At 39.2% G+C, this 16,923-nt stretch overlaps 1 protein-coding gene across 2 annotated transcripts in view; it reads left to right on the top strand.

Moving 5' to 3' along the window:
• PPP1R21 (protein phosphatase 1 regulatory subunit 21) overlaps positions 1-15,680 on the top strand; it is a 92,029-nt gene extending 76,349 nt beyond the window's left edge. For both annotated transcript variants that reach the window (XM_043988521.1, XM_043988520.1), the window contains 2 exons: positions 627-755; positions 13,731-15,680. In XM_043988521.1, the coding sequence (XP_043844456.1) occupies positions 627-755; positions 13,731-13,760 (159 nt within the window). In that variant the 3' untranslated portion in view covers positions 13,761-15,680. The remainder of the gene's footprint in view (positions 1-626; positions 756-13,730) is intronic.
• Positions 15,681-16,923: the final 1,243 nt, after the last annotated feature.

The raw sequence follows: 16,923 nt of genomic DNA, 5'->3' as shown, positions 1-16,923 counted from the left end.
CAGGCCTGAAGTCCTCACTATTAGATTTCTTATTTGCAGTAGGTCTTTGTTTCCAGTAAGCACCTATTAAAATGAAAATATTATTCAGTACCTAGCCCAGTGTGTTTTGCATGTAGAATTGATTTGCACATAGATTGAAGTTTGTGGAATGGAATTATCTCATTGCCAATACTTTAGAATTTATCTTCATCAGATTATCTAGGAATGGACTGTGACTAAGGAAGAACTGGGTGGAGAAGAAAGCAGTCCTTGAGTCAGGGGAGCAGAAGGGAATGATGGAGGGGGTGTTGCCAGAGACACCTCAAACTGGCCTGTGTTTAGAAAAACTTACACCTAGAAAGTTAGATTGAGCAAATGAATTTTGATGGCAAAACTTTAAATATTGTATTGGGGGAATTTTAAAGATTAGCTGAAATTTAAAACATTTTTTAAAGCCACCAAAAAAATTCTGTTGACACATTTTCTCTTGTTTGCTTCACAGCAGCTACATAGTGTGTGGCTGTGCTCAGGAGCCAAAGCCTCTTTGTAGGCAGTTTGGTCTCCAAAATATTATACTAATTGAATGCAGAGAATACTACAGAGCTTTGGAAAGTGAGCCACTTTTATTCTTTTCTTCCACTATTTAGGATGAATTGACAACTACAAAGAGGAGCTATGAAGACCAGCTCAGTATGATGAGTGACCACCTTTGCAGTATGAATGAAACCTTATCTAAACAAAGGGAAGAAATTGATACTCTAAAGATGTCTAGTAAGGTACATATGAGGGGTGTGTGTTTGTTCTCACTGGAAAGAAAAGATCCTTGTACTAATATGCATGTATGTATGTATGTATGTGCATAGATGCCTCATCTTACATATGTATAGAGATAAGTGAGGGATGGTGGCATAGTGGACAAGAGATGGCCTCAGAATGAAAAATACTTGGGTTCATTTCCTGTCTCATCATATACTGGCTCTGTGACTCTTAGCAAATAGCTGCTCTAGAGGTCACTTTAGAGTCACTGCTTTAGAGCCTAACTTCTTAAATGGTGGGTCACAACCCACTGGGTCGAGTAACTGAATATGGGGGTTGTGAAAAATTTGGCAACAGTAAAAGGTTATGTATGCTTATTTTGTATTCTTTTGTACCTGAGGGCAAAAGGGGCGGCAAGTGGGAAAAGTTTAAGAAGCTTTGTTCTAGAAGAGCTTTCTTTACATTGCAGAGAAGGTGCTGATTTTCACCAACTAGTAAGAGTGAATTTCCTTGTCCAGGGATCTGTCTAGTCCGTGTGTGTGTGTGTGTGTGTGTGTATTTGTATATGATACAATCTGTAGGCTATTATATATAATTATACTTGCATTTTAATGCAAAGTCATGAAATAGAAAAGCCAAAGAGGATTTTATGAAGGTAGTTGTAAACCATTTCCCCAAACAGCATGTATACTATTTTCATTTAATAGATTCTTTGTCTAAAAGTAGAACATTAGGTTCTTTATGGAATTCTGTGCCAGGAAGATCTGAACTCTGAAGCCCTGTACAGCGTTTGCTGATTATCATCTTTATTCCTTATAATATGCCTACTATTATGTTGGTGACGAACTACACAGAATAGCTTAGGTCAAGTACTTCCCTGAAAAGACTGCTTCCTTGCGTTTGTGGAAAAAAGATGCTTTTGTGACAGTTCTTTGCCATGTAGGGCAAGGTTTCCTTGATTATCTTCCTGACTGTGAAAGGGAAATCCTGTGACTTTCCCACAAATCTCTTATACTTGAGGCTTGGGTTAAGTAGATGATATCTATATCTATCTGTCTATTGTATTATTATACATAAGTAGAAAGGTTTTGTCAGGCCATATATATATGTATATATATATATGATAGATAATAGCTATAACTATAGCAATAGATATAGATACGCACAGAAAAGGAAGCTGCAGCTCAATGAAAGGATTGCTCATAGGCCCTCCTTGGAGAGGCAAATAAAGGAGTTGGGGGAGTTGTGTATCCAAAGGCAACAAGGAAAATCATTTCATCAGACATTTGTTCATCTTTTATTGCATGGCTCATGTTAACTATTTCCAAGTGACCACCATTAAATAATTGAAATTTTTAGGTCTCTGTTGCAAAGGATGAAGAAGAAAGGAAATTCTGTGAAGGACTTGATAAAAATCTCCAAATTAAACCAGCATATACATACTTTGGTACTCAGTGATTTTAATGCAAAAATGGGCATCATGAAAAATGTGTTGGAAAATATAATCTGTTGTCTGCAGAGAAGCTTGCACCTAAATATAATGAATAGTTTATTTGAGAAAAGAATTAGGAGGTGCAGGAAATAGTGGGTGCCAAATAATATCACAAAAAGGAACTGATTATATTTTGAGAGAAAACAACTCTTTATTGATATGAGTCCTTCTCAGATCAGTTGTATACAGCCAGACCATTAATGATATAGGACAGATATCAAAATTAATATAAAACTAGAAGAAAGAACAAAAATGAGAAGAAAGTGTGATATGCATTGAAAAAAGTCCAGTTCCATTGATTTAGGAAAACTCTTGATGTTGAAAAATAGGAAATGAATGGAAGAAGGTATATCACCATTAACCTTTTCTTGTCTTTTTTTTTTTTCCCGTAGTGCAGTGAGGGTTAAGTGACCTGTCCAGCGTCACACAGCTAGTAAGTGTCAAGTGTCTGGGACTGGATTTGAATTCAGGTCCTCTTGAATCCAGGGCCAGTGCTTTATTCACTGTGCTACCTCACTCCCCCCCCCCCCATTAACCATTTCTTTTTTTTTTAAAGTGAGGCATTTGGGGTTAAGTGACTTGCCCAGGGTCACACAGCTAGTGTTAAGTGTCTGAGGCTGGATTTGAGCTCAGGTCCTCCTGACTCCAGGGCCGGTGCTCTATCCACTGCGCCACCTAGCCGCCCCCCCCCCCCCCATTAACCATTTCTAAAGCTAAATTACCAAAGGAGCCTAGAAACTACCCAAGCACTAAACATCTGATCTTCTTGCGAAACAACAGTATAACTCAGAGCGGTTTAGAACATAATTTCAACTTTAAACCTTAGAGAGAAACAAAATGGAAAGACATGAGCAGTGTTATCTCATATGACAGTAAGAAACTACAGAGGGAAAAAGGAATTTAGAGGAAGCTTGGTATGAAATTCAATGAGGCAAAGATATCCTCAAGACATTTAAGGATGAAATTGGAATGAGGACAACCAACAAACGAAAGACAGGAAAATCTGAAAAATTTTTATGACAAACTTTTATTAATCAACACTTAGCAAGCACTTACTATGTTACAAGTACTGTGCTAAGCATCAGGTATACAAAGAAAGGCAAAAGACAGTCCCTGCCCACCGTCTAAGGGTGAGACCACTCACAGATTGCTATGTACAAACAAGCTATAGACAGAATAAGTTGGCGATAATCAGTAGAGGAGAGGCCCCAGCATTGAGGGGGATTGGAAAAAGCCTCTACTTTGTAAAGGGGGAGGAGGGAGCACCTTAACACACAGGACTTGATTATCACCAGTGCTGCACTGGGTCTTGAGTTGGGAAGATCTGAGTTAAAATCTGACTTCAAGTCACTTAACCTTTGCCTGCCTCAGTTTCCTCATCAGTAATCTAGGGGTAATGACAACTCCTAACTCCCAGGGTTGTTGTGAGACTCAAATGAGATAAGAGGTTTATAAGCACTTTCCACACTTGAAAGTGCCATATTAATGCTAACTATTGTAGGGGAGGTAGAAATGGCTGAGGGAACAAAAAAGAAAAAGCATCTGAACTAGACTTAAATGTGATCAGACAAGGTTCATGATGGAGGCGAAACAATTTTGAGGCAGTTGAGAAACTTCAAGTTAGCGAAAAGGGAAGAGATCCTATGAGCTTTTTAATCTCTTCATCCCCCCCCCCAAATCCAAAGTCATGAAATGCTGACCCATATGCTTACTTTCTCCTTTATACAAACATTTTATGAGAAGGTTATAAAAAGGTAATAGGCAGTTTCCACAGATGGTATTCTACAGGAGGTACCTCTACACTTCACATTTGATTCAGACATAGTGAGAATACAGGGAGATGGAGCAACATGGCGGAGAAAAGCCAGGAACTTGGCTAAGCTCTCCATATTTCCCCTCAAAATAACATTAAATCAAGCCTCTAAACCAATTCTGGAGAGACAGAATCCACAAAAAGTTGGAGAATAAAGGATTCCATTGTGCTTAATATGTTTGACTATAAAAACAAGTTTGGTTCAGTAAAGCAAAATGCCACCTCAAAGGCAAGTTATTTTTAGTGCATGTCAAAATTATGCCTAGTGAATAGTATGCTCTGGCCCACTCTTCTAGAATCAGGCTGGTATGTCTGTCTATCTTGGTCCTAGGGGTACTCTTTTTTTTTTTTTAATTTATTTTTTGTAGGGCAGTGAGGGTTAAGTGACTTGCCCAGGGTCACACAGCTAGTAAGTGTCAAGTGTCTGAGGCCAGATTTGAACTCAGGTCCTCCTGAATCCAGGGCCGGTGCTTTATCCACTGTGCCACCTAGCTGCCCCTCTAGGGATACTCTTGAGAAGCTTGAAGATCTCTCTTTTCTAATGATAGTGGCTTGTGTTCTCCACTATTAGCCATCAGTGATTAGCACCCAAGTTTTATTTAACCACTTAACATCAATTAGCTTTTTCTAAGGAGTATTTACTTTGAAGACAGCAATAACAAAAGTACATACATTTCCTTCCAACTCCTTGGAGGCATAGTCTCCTATCATGCCTTGGTCTCTGGGAAAAGAAAGCTTGGGGTAAGCTCAGTTCTTATATAACATTGGCCTTGCCAAGTTAATGTCCAAATGGAGCGTGTCTGTTACATGAGTCCTCATCTTAGCTCCCACTGAACTGTATCTCAAAGGTCATTTCTTGCTCCTTGGAGCATTGATGCTGAGCTGACTGTAGAACTCAGAATAGACTGACTCCTGGGATTCTTCCTCTGGCATTTGGAGGTTTATGGTCCTTAACTCTCTAAATTCCCAAGGTCAAGAGTGTGAGATTAATCTCCTTTGTTGTTTTTCAGTTGTTTGAGTCATGTCCAACTCTCTGTAACCCCATTTTGGGGTTTCTTGGCAAAGAAACTGGACTGGTTTGCCATTTCATTCTCTAGCTCATTTTGTAGATGAGGAACTAGGGCAAATGGGGTTCAGTGACTTGCCCAGGGTCACATAGCTGGTAAGTGTCTGAGGCCAGATTTGAACTAGGCAAAGAACCAAAGCCCATTTACATGGTCTTAGAGGAGAGAAGGTCCAAAATCTGGTGCAGCATTGTTTCTTACCAGATGCCACCAGCAAAGGAGCCAAACCATCACAGTTCAGCTGGGAAGAGAAAGTGGCTGGGGTTCTTGTCGCTAGTCCTTTTTGAATGCTTCTGGAGCCAGTCAGCCTCCTGGTCAACACACAGTTAGCTGACCAGAACCAGTTACAGAATAACTTATTTCCAAAGTATCTCCAAGGCTCTTCCATGACATTTCATCATAACTTTTCTGAAGGCAGACTTCCTTCTCTTTTCATATGGGGAGATGCCCTTAAGAGATGTTCTGAGTATGTATAAGGTTCATATCTATGAAAGACCTAACAAAGGGGGCAGCTAGGTGGTGCAGTGGATAAAGCACCAGCCCTGGATTCAGGAGTACCTGAGTTCAAATTTGACCTCAGACACTTGACACTTACTAGCTGTGTGACCTTGGGCAAGTCACTTAACCCTCATTGCCCCCCGCTGCTCCCCCCCCCCAAAAAAAAAGAAGAAGAAGAAGAAAGATCTAACCAAGAAAACTTGTCATTAATGTCAAGTGGTGCCAAAGGTGCTTGTCACTATCAAGGAAGATACCTAGTAGAGAGTCAAATGGAAGAGGAATTCTCTTTAGATGGTGAAGGCTACCAGTTGCACCTTTTCGTAGATGACATTGTGATGATTGTATCAAGCCCAAGAACATTACAGTGCCTCCTAAATTTGGTCATAATCATTGAAAATATTTAAGCCCTACTATTCACATAAAATCAGATTGATTATAGATATAGAATACCTATTGTCCAGAATATGATATACAGTTAAATGGATAATCCATAGAACTAATTCAGAATACACACAAATACAGATACACAGATGCGTTTGTATGCATGCGCGCGCGCGCACACACACACGCGGCACTCACAGACAGCAAAATGGGCCGGGAGCTGACCAGGAATAGGAAGACAGGCTAGGTGGCCTTTAGGAAGTTGTCCAGTTCTCTTAATGATCCCAAGCTTCCCCTGAAACAGGGCTTCTCTTTAACATAGTTTTCTTCTAGTTTAAGATATATTTTAGTCCTTGAGGGAAGTAATCCATTCAGCTTTGGAAACCACTATGTGGCTAAATTGTTTTGATTGGTGAGTGAATACAGGTTCATCTGACTGATCTCAAGACAGTGCCTCACATTCTGTACACACGAGCTATCTTCCCACCTAAAACAGTATCCTCTAAATCTACCCTTCTAAAAACCACTCTTCCTCCCCCGCTCCCTGGAAGACTTAATCTGTTGGGTTGGAGACTCCTCCTGAGGGCTGAGCTGTCTTGATGGGTAAGTGAGCAGAAGCTCATCTAGCTGAATGCTGACCAGACCATTCTTCACATCCCAGCCAGCCAGCCAGGCCATTTTGCCCTTGCTACCATACTTAGTAACCACCCTCCCCTTCCCCACCTCACCCTACCTTCTGCCTCTTACTAGGAATGGTAATCAGATCATCACTTTTGCTTCTGGAAAAGCATATGTCAGTTGACTGTCCTTGTGCATCAGCTCACTATCCCTTTAATTCTGAGCCCAAAGTTTCCTTCCATGGCTACCACTCCAACATTTGAGGCAAGGGACTGCCCTTGTACTTATAGCCCCAGCACTTAGCACACATAGTAAGCACTTAATGTATTTTTATTCATTGATGGGTGTGTATTGCAGAACCTTATTCTCACGAGAATGGAAGCTGAGGATTCCCCTAAAGGGCAATGGAGAAGCACAGGGTGGGTGTGAGTAGGCTAAAGCCCATTGCAAATGAGGCTAATCCTATAGAAAGAGTGAGGAATAGCTGATATACAAGCCTCTGTGCACCATTGACATCCACCCAATGTCACAGTAAGTGAAGAAGGCCCCCAGTGAGTTGGGTGGACCTTTTGTATTGGATACAAAGACAAGAATTGCACTGGGGGAGGGGCGGTGAGCAAGTATGGATGAGCTGTGATCTGAGGGATTGGTGTTGGCAAAGGAGGAAGGGAAGATGAGATGCTGTAGAAGAATTTTGAAGAACGGAGTAAGGGAACTGAGGGAGATGGCAGATGCCTTGATTCTTTTCCGTAAAGAAGTTGAAATCCTTTGTTGAGAGGGAGAGTAAGGCAGGTGTAAAGCATTGAATGAGAAGGTTTGCAGTAACTGCTGTGAGAGTGACGCCCAGTCAGTCCAGGAAGGTTTAAAGGATTGCTGTTATGATGAAGGCCCATTTGAGACCTGGTGACATGAACTTGTCATGGGTCCAGGTGGCAAGGCTGCATTAATCCTTCAGCAGCTAGGAGCAGAGAAGGTGAGTGATGAGGGTGGCATCCAGATGTGAAGACCAACAGGGTTTAAAAAGTGCTAACAGAGTGGGTCTGGGGAGTCAAGAATGGAAGATGGCTGATGGTCATACTCTTTTACTCTGGGATCAGGACAGTGGGAAAAAAAAGAGGTAAAAGGATTGATGGATCTGAACTGGGAGCAGTGACTGGAACACAGTGGCACTGAAGAATATGTTTTGGAGGAGTCGAGGCAAGGGTGAGATTGTGATCAGAAGAGGGAATTTCAGCATTCAGGTTTGTGAAAATGGTATAAATTCGAGGTGAAGGTAAGGTCTAAACTATGTGACTACCGCTGAGGTGGCATGAGGATGTATTGAGGACATCCGGGCAAATATGAAGTCCCTAAGAATGAGGGAAGTAGTTGGAATGGAAAAGACTGAGCCAGTACTTACTGAGCTCATTGAGGAAGGAGGGTGAGTGACCTTGGGGCCAGGACAAGACAGCCACAAGGATCTGGACAGGGCCCTGTTGACCGATTATGTGAACCTCAGAGGGGGAGAAGTTTCTAAATGCTTATAGTAGGACAGTCCCTAGAAGTAATCGTGGAGGGCAAGCAATATGCTTGAGGGACTTGAAGAAAGAATTGGCCAGTGCTAGAGAGCATGTCCAGAGATGAGGTGCTTTCTGGAAGTTACATTTCTGTTAGCATAAAAAAAAGATAGAAAGAACGAGAGGGAGGAATCTAAGAAGGTGAATTTCAGGATTGAGATTTCAGGGGCCTTAAATGGAGGGGAAGGGCGGAGTAAAATAGACTCTGGTGGAAGCAGGTTAGCATGCTGGAGAGAGGCCACACAGGACAGATAGATGTACCTTGGTAGATCGCAACTCGGAATCACAAGGATTGGGGAGTCCCAGGTGGTAGTTTGATAGCTATAGGTTATGGAACCACTGCCAGTCTAGGTTACAATAGGCTGACTGCTTAGTGGAGAACCTCTCTGGAAATTCATTCTATTAGTATATAGAAATTTTTACTTTGTACCAGTTTGCTTTTCATTGTGATTTTAAGGTATTTGCTTGGCTCCTGGTTATCATGGAGACTGTCTTTGTGTGTGTCTCTTTGAAGGCATCATGCAAAGATATGAGATGAATTAGGGGCATATCTTTCAAGGATCTCATGTTTTAGCCCTATCTGCCTATGTTCTCACAGTACCCTCAGTTTTCTGTTGCCATAGCATTAACATAAGCTTGCCTAATGAGATAGAGAGATGAATTCATCTACGGCACCTTGGTGGCCCTTATCTTGCTTTTTTTCCTCAAGTAATGTTTTCTATTTTTTGGATTCTTATTATTTATTTGGTCATGATGGTAAAGTCTGATTTGCAATAAGGTCTTTTAAACCAAGCTTGGGTTCAGAATTGGAGTAGGAATATCTATTGAGTATATTAATGATAGGGAACAATAGTTTTGGTGGTTCAGATAGTAATTTTCAGCTTAGCATTATGGAAGCCTGCATTTTGGGTTTCCTCAGAAATAATTCATTAATTCTAGTTTTAACAGAGGTCCTATTTCATCTCCTATTATTTAGATAACAAGTAACAAGTTCTTGGGAAACTGATCTGTCCCTATTGGTGGCATTGGCATTTTTACTTAGGCTGAAAAAAATTAAATTCAATCTCTGCATTGCCCCCCAGGTATTTGGATTTTGGTTATAATGGGCATTTTCAAGTGAATTCTGGTATGCTTAGAAGAAACTTTTCAATCTATTTCTCAAACCATCTACCACCAATAGTGAATAAAACTCATTCCATTCATGTATTCTTCTAGCTTGTTAGATTGCATTTAGTCATTGATTTGTGTCTTTTGTTTGGTACCTATTTTTTCCTGTTTGTTGCTAATTCAGTTTGTCAGATAAAGCCTCAGACTATTATTGAATCAGTGCTCTCACCATTGGATACCATGTAAACATCCTGAAAATGTTTTGGCTGCTATTAGCGTGTTCTTTATATTTTATGCATTCCTCACTTGTATTGAATAGTTAAATGTAGGAATATGATTAAAATGGTTTCCGGATGATATTATTGATTAACCTTTTTCCCTCCTCTTTCTATAAAGACATGTATCTTTGTTCAGGATTAGTATAACAATGGGAAAAGCCAATTAGGCAACAAAGAAGTGTGCTGGTGAAAAGGTTTTCTGCCAGCTTTATGGAGCCCTTGACTTTAGATTAAAATAAATATGTGAGGTTTTGATGGATGCCAGGTCAGTAGTTTTCTCATTATAACTGATGGGTGGAAATGGCAGGGGGAATTACAAGGAGTGGGAAGGAAGGAATTGGCAAAATGTTCAGAAGCACAATATTTAATATGCAGAAGAAATGTCAGAGGACTTAAGAGAATAAAATTGGTTTTATAAATGGAGCACTAATTTTTTTTAAGATAAATGGTTAAAAATGTGACACATAAAGACAGAGCTATGAGGACTTCAGAAATTATCTAGTTTAACTTCCTCTTTTTATAGATGGGAAAATTTGACCAAGGTCACACAATGTTCAAATTTAGTAAATATTTATTAAGTGCCCAGTGTGTATATGGCATAGTGCTAGTCCCTGGGGAAAATATGAAGTGTAAATAAGGCATAGTCATTGGCCTAATGGAGTTTACAATCCACTTGGGGGTTAAGATAAAAAACAATTATTGTAATACATATTATTGTAATAACAGGATTGTAATACATGTTACATGATAATTACATTAGAGTTGTAAAACAACCCTCGTTCTATGAGACTTGAAGAGGAAAGTGCTTACCCAAAGGAAGGGTCAGGGAAATATTTATGTAACAATTGGGATTTGAATTGGATTCAAAGTATGGTCAGGGATTCAACAATCATACAGGGAGTAAGGACATTCTAAGCTTAGGTAACAGTGTGAGCTGAGGCATAGACAAAAAATTGTGTAGGACTTTGAATGTCAAGTATTGCCATTTGAACTTTGTTTGAGAGGTATTAGAGTGTACTCCAAGGTATTTTGAGCAGAGGTAAGACATGACTATATCTATACATCAGAAAGATTATTCTGGTATCAGTATGAAGGATGAATTAGGAGAGGGGGGAGAAAGGAGAGGTGTGAAGACCTATGAAGAGGCATATACAAAAGTGCAGGTGGGTGGTTAATGAAGACTCATTTTAAGAAGAATAGAGGGGGCAGCTAGGTGGTGTAGTGGATAAAGCACTGGCCCTGGATTCAGGAGGACCTGAGTTCAAATCCAGCCTCAGACACTTGACACTTACTAGCTGTGTGACCACTTAACCCTCATTGCCCCACCAAAAAAAGAAAAAAAGAAAAAAGAAAAGAAAGAAGAATAGAGAAGAGGATGTGGATCTGAGAAATGTCATTTAGGTTGAATTGACAAGATTTAGTAACTTACTGGTTGAACTGAAATATTAAAATCAGAAGGAAGAGCAGTTTTAAGGGAAAATATTAAGTTTTAGACATAGCAAGTTTGAGGCCATACCTGCTGTGTTCAAGGTACTGTGTTACATTCTAGGGTTACAGAGATGAAAAAATAACAGACCCTGACTTCAACTACTATAAAATCCGCTAACAGGATCATATGTATATAATTCAAGATAATTAGATGAAGGCCAATCAGAAATCTAGACAATATGTTCTAGAAAAATTTGAGAAGGAAAATAATACTTTTAGCTTAGGGGACCAGGGAAGACTTTAATAATAATATTGCCATTATTATAATAGCTAGTATTTGTAAAATGTGCTTTACAAATATCTCATTTGATCCTCACATCAACTTGTGGAGTTGGGTACTATTATCATGTCTGTTTTATAGATGAAGAAACTTAGGCAGACAGAGGTTAACTGACTTGCCTTGGGTTACACAGCCAGTAATTGTTTTAGGCAGGATTTGAATTCAAGTCTTCCTGATTTGGGGTCCAGTACTCTTGTTTATAGTATCACTTAGACTTCATGGAAGATCTGGCACCCAAGCTGAGAAAATAGATATAAATAATAAACCCATGAGAGAACTAAGTTATTTCATCAAGCTCCTATACAGCTGTATACTGTTTCCTATGGAAACACTGGGGTTGGACCCAAGAGATTAGTTCATAGCTTCCAGTAAAGCAAAAGATAAAAGCTAAACAGGGAGGATGTGGCAGGGGTGAATGCTTGATCCATTCTGTCTTTTGTCGATGGTGTACCCTGCAAATGAAGCAAGAGCCTCCAGCAAATTTCCATTTAGGAGATAATTTCTCTTTCTCTTTTTGAAAAGTTCCAGTTATGATGAGCTTTCTAGGACTATCCACTCAAAGTCTTTATTTCCAAAGATTCACATGAGCTACAGGTAGAGATGAGGTAGAAATACACTGCAGCAATGGGGGTGGGGGTGGGGGGGAGATGGGATATAGGAAGATTAAGTTTGGAAATAGCTAGTTGTTGAACTTGAGTGCAACATAGAATGCATGAAGAATAATAATGTGAAATAAAATCAGAAAAAGCAGGTTGGAACCAAATTGTGATGGTCTTAAATTCCAAACTAAGGAGTTGGTATTTTATCTTTAGAGAAATAGGGAGCCAGTGAAGATTTTTGAACAGTGGAAATGGCCAGTCCTGTGTATTTAGGAAGATTATTTTTGGAGTTGTGTGAAGCCTTGCCTAGAAAGAGGAGAACCTGAAGTGAGCGGAATCGGTTTGGTGACTTATAACAGTTAGCACAAGATGTAACCTGTCTTGTAGACCATCGGAGATGCGGGTTAGAGATTGCAAGACAGGTCAGGACCAGAAATAAAGATTTAGAAGACTTAGAAAAGGTAGTTGAAGCCATGAAAATGAATAAGATCAGATTCAACAAATCTTTATTACTACATACAGGGGACTGGAGGAACAGAAACAAACAAGAAACAGACATGGCCTTTGCACAGCAGAGAATCACAGATTTAGAACTGGATGGCACTGGAGAGGAGAGCTAGATATGGAAGACTAACAAAGAGAACAATCAGTCAGGAAAAGCTTCTTATAGAAGATGGCCCTTGAGTTCAGTTTTGAAGGGAACAGGATTCCAGGAGGCCAGCATGGTGGTAGCCCCCATGCAGGCACACCAAAGTTGGAGATAGCACATCTAGTTCTGGGAAGAGCAGCTAGTCTAGTTTAGCTGGAACATATAGTTTGTGAAGGAGAAATGGGAAAGAAGTCTAGGAAGGTCAGTCAGAGCCAGTTGTGAAGGCACTGAAAGGTCAGCATGCGTTTGTATTTTATTGCAAAGCCATTAGGGAGTGACTAAAAATTTTTGAGCAGGAGAATGACATGGTCAGACCTTTACTTAAGGAAGATTATTTTGGCAGTTGTATGGGATATATAATAGGGAGGGAAGAGACCAGAAGTAGGGAGACCAATTAATAGTCTTTGGCAGTAAGTAATTCAGGAGAGGGTGATGAGGACCTGCACTCTAGGGGTGGCAGTGTGATTGGAGAGGGTGGGATTTGGTGCAAAAGGTGTGGAGGTAGAATTCACAAGACTGGGCAACTCCCTCGATAAGAGAGAAGGAAGGGTCAAGGATGACTAGAAGGATCTTCACAGAAGCAGGGAAGGTGGAAGAAGTGTTCTATAAAGGTTGATGCATCTCAGGGCATGGTAATCACACATAGCATGTTAGGCTTGCCTACTGAACCTCTAGGTGGTGATGGCCAGCAGGCAGTTGGTTATGAGAGACTGACTTTCAGGAGAGGGATTAGGGCTTGATTTGAAAATGATTTGCAAAATGATGTTAATTGAACCCATGGGAGAGAATGTGTTCATCCAGAGAAAGGATGCAGAGAGAGAGAGAGAAAGAGGAGAAGCAAGTCTAGGACACAGCCTTGAAGGAAGAAACTTACAGGGCAGAAGTTGGAAAATCATCAAGCAAAAGGAAAATACAAAGGAGAAGGTAATACAAAAAAACAGAAAAGTAAAATAAGAGAACTAGAAAGTAGTTTCCTGCAAGAGGGAAGAGAGAGGGTGCGCTAGAAGGTAGTGGTCAATAGTGTCCAGAAATTGCTGGAGAGGGTAGAGGATGCCAGCAACAAAAAACTTTGGGCAAATCCCCGATGAAGTGAATTGTGATAACTTTGTAAACTGTGAAATATATTTTTCTTGAAGTTTGTTTCCTAATTGTTGATTTTTTTCTTCATACAGGGCAATTCTAAAAAGAACAAAAGTCGATAGTTTACAAATAGTTGGGTCAGTCTGGTGACTGTCCTTTCTGCTGCTGCTGCTGCCCAGAACTGCAGGTGCTGAAAATCCTTGTCCATTTCTGGAGTCAGCCTTTTCAAGAAATTGAAGTATTATTGGACCTAGTAACAAGTCATTGCTGTGTATGGCTTTGAAAAAATTAGAATGTATTTGTAACCAGTAAGGCAAATAGAGAATTTGATGTCAACAGTAAATACAAAACAATACACAATACCATGGATCTTGTAGAAAATTCCTTAAGCTGTTTTTACTGTGCACTTTTTAAGATTAGGCTTTAATTTCAGTATGTCAGAACAAAAAAGATTTTGTATATTTTCAAACTCAATTATATGGTAACAGATTTGGTATCAGTGCAATAGATGTATGTTTCTGGATAAAATGTTTAAATTAGTAACTTTTCACTGTTTCTTGCTATAATTGAAAGCAGTCTCCAGATTCTTTATGGAGACCTCTCCATTATTATTATTTTTTTTTTTTGGCCATTCAAACTTAGTTCTCTCATGGGTTTATTATTGTCTCTATTTCCTGAATCACTCTCTGTATTAGAATGATTAGCTTATGGAAGTTGGCGTCAATAAATTCATACTTAAAGCAAATTGTTTCTGTCTTTCTAATGTATGTTTGATAGTGGAAACTAAAAACTTTTGGGATATGACAAAAATAATCAAAACCTTAAAAATGTCTTTCTGATACCTTTGTGTCATTTGAATTAGATTCAGTCATTCCAGATTATTTTTTTAAAAGATTTACGAAACATGCTCCCGTAGCTCAGCACTCAATCAAAGGCCGGAATCCTTTTTATTCCTTCTTGTTATCCCCCAACTTCCCTACATGTGATCTATGTCCAAATTTTGTTGCTATTGCTTCCTTCATAATGTCACTTGTGTTTGTCTACCTTTCTATTCCTGTAGTGAAATACCTTAGACCAGCATTTGGGTATTCTTAAAACTACATTATTATAATGTCTCCAGATAGCAAGGTGTGATTTTTTTTTTTTAAGATTTACCTAACTGACCATTAATCGGAGGAGTCTTCTAACTCTTCTGTGACTTCAGCATATGAAGGCAAAGATAGAAAACATCTGGCACAGCAGCACTCTCTGTCTGGGAATAGTTTGTCCTAAAATAGAGGAAACTTCTGTTCTCGGCAGAGAGCCATGTCCATAGACGTTAAGGAGATAAATAGGAAACTTGCCATTAAAGTGACTGCCACTTTGCCTTTAATTTTTAAGTAATTTAGTAATTAGCTACAAATTGGGAAATTAGCTTGCAGTCAGAGCCTTATAATACTACTTGTAGCTCATGTGAATCTTTGGAAATAAAGACTTTGAGTGGATAGTCCTAGAAAGCTCATCATAACTGGAACTTTTTGAAAAAGAGAAAGAGAAATTATCTCCTAAATGGAAATTTGCTGGAGGCCCTTGCTTCATTTGCAGGGTACACCGTCGACAAAAGACAGAATGGATCAAGCATTCACCCCTGCCACATCCTCCCTGTTTAGCTTTTATCTTTTGCTTTACTGGAAGCTATGAACTAATCTCTTGGGTCCAACCCCAGTGTTTCCATAGGAAACAGTATACAGCTGTATAGGAGCTTGATGAAATATATTCATTCTGCAAGGAGTATAACTTCACCCAACTCATGTCTCATTTGGAGTCAGGCTGTACGTGTTGAGCAAATGCAGAAAAATATGCTTATATGTAACATTTTGTGACATCACTTATTGTCTCAAGCCATTATTTGTGTCTTGTTTTATTTGGCTTTTCTTTCATCTGTTTTTGTTTGTCTTCTCAACCAGTGTGTAAGCTCCTTGGGGGCAGGGACTATGTCTCAAATGTCTTTGTATCCCACTGTAGTGCTTTACCACAGTGCCTTGCACACAGTAGGCGCACAATAAATGTTTGTTGGACAATTGATTGTTGAGTGAATACATTTTGGGGGGGTAGGTTAAACAACAAAGCCATATGCAGAAGCAAGCTACTGTTAAAATCAAAGATGTGTTTCCCTTTATACTTTGCAACTGGGTCAGGCAAGAAGGTCATTTAGAAAGCATGAAACTTGCTGCATTTAATTGATCAGCTGGCAATTGGGTCATTCAACTTGCCTGGTGAGTGTTCATTGTGCTCTATAAATCATTGTATTCAATTGGCACTTTTGTTTGAGACAGCTGTTATTTATTTGCTATAAATTTGTTCCCAGAGAGTACTTGTGTTTGCTAAAATTAGAGGCCAGTGGCAGAAAGTTGGTTTAGCAATGGTGACTTTCCTTTCTTCAGGCTAGCTAGCATCACATGCTGTAATTGCTAAAAATGTCCTTGGCCAGAAACTTTAAGCTTTTCTTTTTCTCTTTCAGATTTTTTTATGTAATTGAAGCCATGAGTATGGTGCCTAATGCCCTACCACTGTCTTGAGTGGGCAGGAATGAAACCAAAAATAGAAACTGGCACTTTTATTTTATTGTTCCAAAAGTCTTTAGAGAATAATCTTTTCTAGGATTCAGGGCTATGTAATTTACCCATTTCAGTGAAATTCAGTTCTTAATAATTTATCATTTTTATACTCTTATTTTGAGTTTATTTAAATTGATCCTGAAAGCTATAACTTATCTTTTCAGAGTCAGTGCGTTTTGAAGAATTCTCTAAGTCAGTCTGCTTTGTTATTGGGATAGGGACTGGATGTGTGATTTCATTGAGATAGGGAACTCCTTGGTAAATAAATTCCCTTTGTTAAAACAACCTCTAATTTGGAGGATTTCTTGTTAAATATATACAAAATTTTAGGTGATAACAGAGAGAAAACTGGGATTGCTGGTGGAGAGATTGCTAAATTTTTCTTTTTGGAGCTTACAAAGAAGAAAGTAAAATGGCATTGAGTTCATTTGAGTCAGCTAAAAAATACTATTTAATCCAGGACTACAGAATAATACCATGTGTTTATATTTTTTAACTTTTGGGAAATTTTTTTTTGTGGCCATTTTAACTCCTTTTCAGGCTCTGGGGTATATATTGGTTATTTAGTTCAGTTTTAGAAGTACAGTGCATATACATATGTGGACATGCACCTATATGCATGTCTCTGTATATATGTATACATGTGTATATATGTGTATATGTACACACACATATACATACATATATA

Source organism: Dromiciops gliroides, chromosome 2 (assembly GCF_019393635.1).
Source record: "Dromiciops gliroides isolate mDroGli1 chromosome 2, mDroGli1.pri, whole genome shotgun sequence".
Taxonomy (NCBI): domain Eukaryota; kingdom Metazoa; phylum Chordata; class Mammalia; order Microbiotheria; family Microbiotheriidae; genus Dromiciops; species Dromiciops gliroides.
This window is presented reverse-complemented; position numbering and strand designations above follow the sequence as displayed.